Source organism: Diadema setosum, chromosome 12, assembly GCF_964275005.1.
Source record: "Diadema setosum chromosome 12, eeDiaSeto1, whole genome shotgun sequence".
Lineage (NCBI taxonomy): Eukaryota > Metazoa > Echinodermata > Echinoidea > Diadematoida > Diadematidae > Diadema > Diadema setosum.
In genome coordinates, this window is record NC_092696.1 from 4,131,203 (window position 1) to 4,137,408 (window position 6,206).

A 6,206-nucleotide genomic window follows, 5' to 3' on the forward strand; every position below is an offset into this window, starting at 1 on the left:
TCTCGCGCATGCGTAGAAAAATCATCTTTGACCAAACTTTAATGATTAGTGTACAAGGGACAGTTTGACAACTTCAGCTGTCGCAGTTTGGTCTGATTTTACTTGAGCACGAAACTTCACAATTATCCTCGTGGAACTGTGTTATTTTGCCATCAGAACATAATGCTTGACTTGATTTGACGTCTAAAGACCACAAGGAAAAAATGTTGTATACAATTTACCAACAAACGTTCTGATTAATAACAAGACATTGAATCAGTGGCATGGCACCAAGATTTGAATAACTCGTAAAGTCATTTTTCATCTGTTTCATGCAAGGAAGAACACTATTTTACATTAACAATTTATCGTAGTTAAGTCGACATTGCATTTTAAAAGATGTTGTATTTCAGAACGATTTGCCCAATTAATACGACCTGATCACGTCTGAAAACTAATTTTGAGTTTGTTGAGGTTGTAGATTATGCACTCGTTTTCACACTGGGAAAGACACACACACACACACACACACACACACACACACACACACACACACGGTGTGCTATTGTCTATCTACACTTTATTTTTCTGAAATATTTCAAATCGATATTCAAGCTGCGTCTCTCACCACTTGGTTGTAGCGCATCATGAACACAACTCCTGACACTGTGTGTTCTGACGAATAGAATGATAGTTTGTATTCATTTCACTGTTCTCCAACTGCCCATGATGCCTCCTCTGTATGACATTCAAACGCAACGTCAACGCAGAAATACTTGTTAGAAGACTTTACCAGATCTTCGATGATATCCAGGCCGAGTTCAGTTCCTGAAGCTGAGGTGAAGTAGAGAACGTAGCGAAACTCTTCAGGTCGACTTAGAAGTTTCTTTTTCACCTCTTTGTACTTGGTATCATCATTGACGAATAAATACTCAATAAATTCGCTTGCAATGTATTCTTGAAATAGTTTGTGGGGAAACGAAACTGTTGACGTAACCAAGGACGAAATGTTAGTATCGCGCCGACGCTCCCTTGTGATAACATCTCTTTCTATTGTTAAAACACCCACTCTGCAGCATGTTACCATGGCATCTTGACACTCCCTGAATTGTTCTTCGGGAAATGAAAGATTCCTGTCAAACAAACCCTCTAGCGCTATCTCACTTATTTCATGCATTGCCCTACCAGCTTCTTTCAAGTGTGTAACAATGTTCTGATTCTGCAGATTTTCACAAACCTTTGATGCGTAGTGTTCTTTCAGAAAGGAAATAATTTCTCCAAAAACCTTGGAGAAAGTTTGCAATTTTTGCATTTCATTTCGTCTGTCTTCACTGACGTCATTCCACATGAGGCAAAGCATCGCACAGTAGATAGGAAACGGGGCCATGTTCGACCGGATGACATCGTTTTCCTCCATAAAACTGATCAAGGTTTCTGCAAAAACGTCCTTTTGTCTAATATGAAAATACCTCCTGATATAAGTGGATAGATTTTCTTTGTTAAATCCTTCGATGTTTAGAAAAGTGTAAGCTTCGGCAAGAGTCTTGTCCATCATGAATTCATTTGTCCTCCATGGGCGTGTGGTCAAAATTACCTGACATGAATTGTATACCTCTGTTTCTAGAATGCGAATAACCTCACTGCTGCTCGTTTTACTTAATTGTTCGTCAAACTCGTCGAAACCGTCAAAGATAATGAAAATTCTACTCAGATTTGCTGAAATGTAGCCATCTATATTTTTCTTTGTTGCTGTATTTGAATGAGAGAGGTATGTTTTGACAATACCACCAATACTTGTTGCGTTCTTAACATCTCGAAGCGGTATCAGGAGCACCATGTCTAGATCCTGAAGAATCCGTCCCTGGCACCAGTCCCAGGCAATTTTAGCGCAAAGTGTTGTTTTCCCAACACCTCCCTCACCTTGTATCAGAAGCCGCTGTGAAAGATTTCTTTTTCCATCGTTGGTCAGAAGATCTTCGTATGTTATTGGTGTCTTGCGCTTGCTATTTCGGTTTATTATACTTAAATTCGTATAAATTTTATCCAATTCAACACGTTCCATAAAGTTGAGTGGATCAACCGTGACCTTGCGTCGTGACAAACGGTAATACGCCTTTAGCTCTTCCTTGCATTGCTGTACTTGTTCCTTTGTAAGCGATGATGGTTCTTAGAAGAGAAAAGAAGAGAGAAAAGCAGAAACACAAAAGCATTATTGTAGACCTTATGAATGTACACAAATACCCGCACAGACATAGGTAAAGACATAGATATACGTATGGGAGGGGGGGGGGGGTTGAGAAAAAAGTGGCCTAGAATAGTAAGTAGATAGATAAAACAAATGTAAACTATGATTGCTGATAGAGGATATCATTACAAGGCACCCATCCCTACCCATATTACAAAAGCAAATATAACTTTCTACTAACTGCATTACATCATACAGTTGCGTCATAGTACAACGAATGTGGTTAAACGAGATATGATAATTATAATGTTGACAGCACAAAAGTCACTTTTTTGATACCTCATAATATTGTGATTATCTATTTATGTTTTCTTACCGAGCATTAATTCTTCTTCGTCACGAAATCTCTCTGGTATGTTTGATCTTCGCCAGGATGGATTCCAGCCACATTCTGAAATATATCATCAGTAACGAGAAGAGCATTTTTTTTTATAATGTTCGGGAAACATTATTTTCCACATTTATTTTTCCATTTCCTCTCTTATCACTACCAAATTTATTTATTTATTTCCGTTTTATTTCAACAGGGTAGCCCTTTCAGTTAACAAACTGCTCTACCAAGGGGCCCTGCACAATAAAAAGATACAAAAACATATATTCAAATGCACAACGTTACAATCAAAACAAACGTAAACATATCAACCAGATAGCAAAAAACAACAACAACAAACAAACAAAACAAAAAAAAAAAAACAAATGTGAACTGTTCAACGGTTTCAGGCAAAAGTCGCAAGAGCAAGTTCCATCTGGCGGGGTACAAAGCTTTTGAACATTATTTTTGTCGATTTATTATTTTTTTTTTTTGCAGGAATATAATCTTTGATAATATTATACTCTCTGCATCTACACTAAATTTCAGGGCATAAGATTACGTATTTCCTATTGAAAATTGAATTGAAGCCCTATATGTGATCGTCAGTTTCAATTTTCTTTCGAACGCCGCGCCAATATGCCTCCAGGAGTGCATGCTTTGCTGTTGTTGCTATACGTTCATGAATGCGCTTGCTGTGTAATGAATGCCCTTCGTTCGGCTTTATATCCGAGTTTTTCAACCGTTATGTTCGACAGCGAAAGTGAAACAAAGAGTGAACAGCAGCATTGGGAAGTTCCAGCGCAAAACAGATACATGGGGAGCATCGTTTGACCGTAATTTAATTTTCCACTAATAAATGATATTACTTTCTGGTCAATTTTTCTTTTTGCGTTTGTTACATAATCAAAAAAGTTGCATGACTCCTGTGATATCTCGCATTTATCCCCAAGTTGAATTATCCTTCGAGTTTATGCCAGGTTCAAGTACACCGTTATCGCTTCTGACCATTCGAGCATTGAGAATTTAGGGTTTCTGGGACGAACACTGAACTAGGGCCTTCTGAAGCTCAGTCGATAGAGCACCGGACTAGTAATCGGGAGGACTGGGGTTCGAATCCCGATGGGATCCCATTTTCTTTGCTCAATTTTACACTTATAAGTATCTTTATTGCTAAAAAAACAAAAACAACAAAAAACAAAACAAAAAAAAAAGACAAAAACAAAGACAAGAAGAGTGACTTTGCCTCCATTGACACCATATAGTACTCATGGGTGATTCACACCTCGCATCGCCGTTAGGACACTAGGTTTTTTTTTTTTTTTTTTTTTTTTTTTTTTTTTTTTTTTTTTTTTTCACAAAGACCGGAAGACCGAGAGTACGCGGAAGTAATCAGATGTGACAGTCCCATATCTAAACAGTTTCGCTGTCTTGTTCGGACGGTCCCCCAGGAGGAGTGGGGATAAGATTTTATTGTGTGTGTTTTTTTTTTTTTTTGTTTCATAGATACTTTATTTTCTGCAAATCAATAAATCAATCAGCAAATCAATATACATAAGGCACATAATCATGAACATGTGGGAAATATACGAAGTAATTTCAAAACAGAGTCGTCTGACTTGCATAAAGAAGGATATAAAAGGAAATTAATGATACAATATACAGTATGCATATCTATGCAGCGGAGACAACAATTGTAATTAAGCATTGTAAGCATAGCTTGAAAAAATGACCGGCCCGAGGAAAAGGGAGGGACGTATACTAGATTCGTAACAATACAATACAATACAATACAATACAATACAATACAATACAATACAATACAATGCAATACAAATACAATACAATACAATACAATACAAATTCTGCTGCGAAGATAGCAGGGGAAAATAAACTCTGATGTGTGATGGTGGTGAATGTGTGTGCAAGTGCTATTAAGTGCACAAGGGCAGATAGGCTGGAATATAGAATAATAGAATTGGTTTGCTGGAAGAGGGAACGATATGCAATGTTGCTATTGGGAGACCAACATTAATCATATAAATAGTTTGTTTTTAATTCATATTTGAAGTATACTGTAATAAAATGTGCTCCTTTAAGTTTGTTTTCAATGAAAACAAGGAGGCACACTGTTTCAACTCCTCAGGAAAAGTGTTCCATGTATCCGGACCGTGATGTCTGATCGACTTTTGAGCGAGTATAAGCTTTGGATTACTTAAATGAAAATCATGGGAACGACGAGTTGGGTATGAGTGAATAATTTATGATCATTTGTTACTAAGGCATTATGAAAAAATGGTAATAAATTTCGGGTGTGATTATACTTTAATATGGCAGTTAGGTATAAATGTATATTATCATGGACCTTTAGAGTTTTTAGGCGATAAAATATGGGATCAGTGTGAGCCAAGAAATTTGAATGTGTGCATATACGAAGAGCCTTTCTTTTCTGAAGAGTAAAAATTGCGGTAATTTAGTTTTGCTACAGTTGCCCCATACAATATTGCAGTACATTACATATGGTAAAAATAATAGAATATATAACATTATTAAAATTTGATCATTAATTAAATGCTTTATCCTCCTTTAAACACCAGATGCTTTATATAATGCTGCTATAATATTCTGGATATGAGTATTTCATGTTAGATTACTCTCTAGGGTCACTCTAAAAACTTGGTTGAATGTTTCTCAGCAATGTTTATATCATCAAGAGAAATACTTTTAGGAAGGGTGGGTTGGGATTGAAGAGTATGAAAGTATATAAAACATGTCTTATCAATATTCAATAAAAGTTTGTTACTTCTAAACCATTTCGAGATGTTACTTACTTGCTTAATTCCACATTAAGTGTATCAACCAGTGTTGCAATGTCCTTGTGGGAGTAAAAAAGTCTGCAAATAAGATGAAGTTCAAACGAGGGGAAGAATTGATAATGTCATTAATGTAAATAAAAAAGTAGGGGCCCGAGGATAGATCCCTGAGGGACACCACATGACACGTTAGAATATAACGAGTGACTGGAGTTAACTACAACATATTGTTTGTGATGACTTAGATAACTTTTGAACCATGACAAAGTAATCCCTCTCACGCCATAATTATGTAATTGTTCAAGTAATGTCATGATCAATAGTGTCAAATGCCTTACTAAGATCCATAAAAACTCCAATTATATGTTCCTTTTTAGTAAGCGCATTAATAATGTTGTCGACAGATTTGATTATAGCATAATCGGTATAAAATCCTTTCCTAAAACCAAACTGATTCGCATTTAATATTTCATTTTCAATCATAAGCAAGTAAAGACGCTTGTAAACAACCTCTTCTAAAATTTTCGATAGTACAGGTAACAATGAGATGGGTCTATAATTTTTTACCATTGATGGATTTTCTCTTTCATTAATTGGGATAACTTTGCGATCTTAAAAGAATCTGGATACTTGCCGTTAGGTAGGGATAGATTGAATGTGTGACCGTGCATCACAAAACGAACAAAAAGTCGCACACACTGATTTTGTGTGAAAACTAAAAATAAGTGAAATTGGTCAATCAAACCGATCTTGACTTTTTCAGATTTTCTGACAGAGCAAGTGTTCTTCTACACTATGTTAAAAATTTGGTATCGTAAAACGGGCAGGAAAGTGTGTTTCTCAGCAGTTTATCTCGAAC

The 6,206-nt window shown here is 36.2% G+C and overlaps 1 protein-coding gene across 1 annotated transcript; it reads right to left on the reverse strand.

The window, feature by feature from the left end:
• Positions 1-685: 685 nt before the first annotated feature.
• LOC140236370 (NACHT, LRR and PYD domains-containing protein 3-like) lies at positions 686-2,041 on the reverse strand. Its single transcript, XM_072316326.1, has one exon. The coding sequence runs from the start codon at positions 2,039-2,041 to the stop codon at positions 686-688; it is 1,356 nt and encodes a 451-aa protein (XP_072172427.1).
• Positions 2,042-6,206: the final 4,165 nt, after the last annotated feature.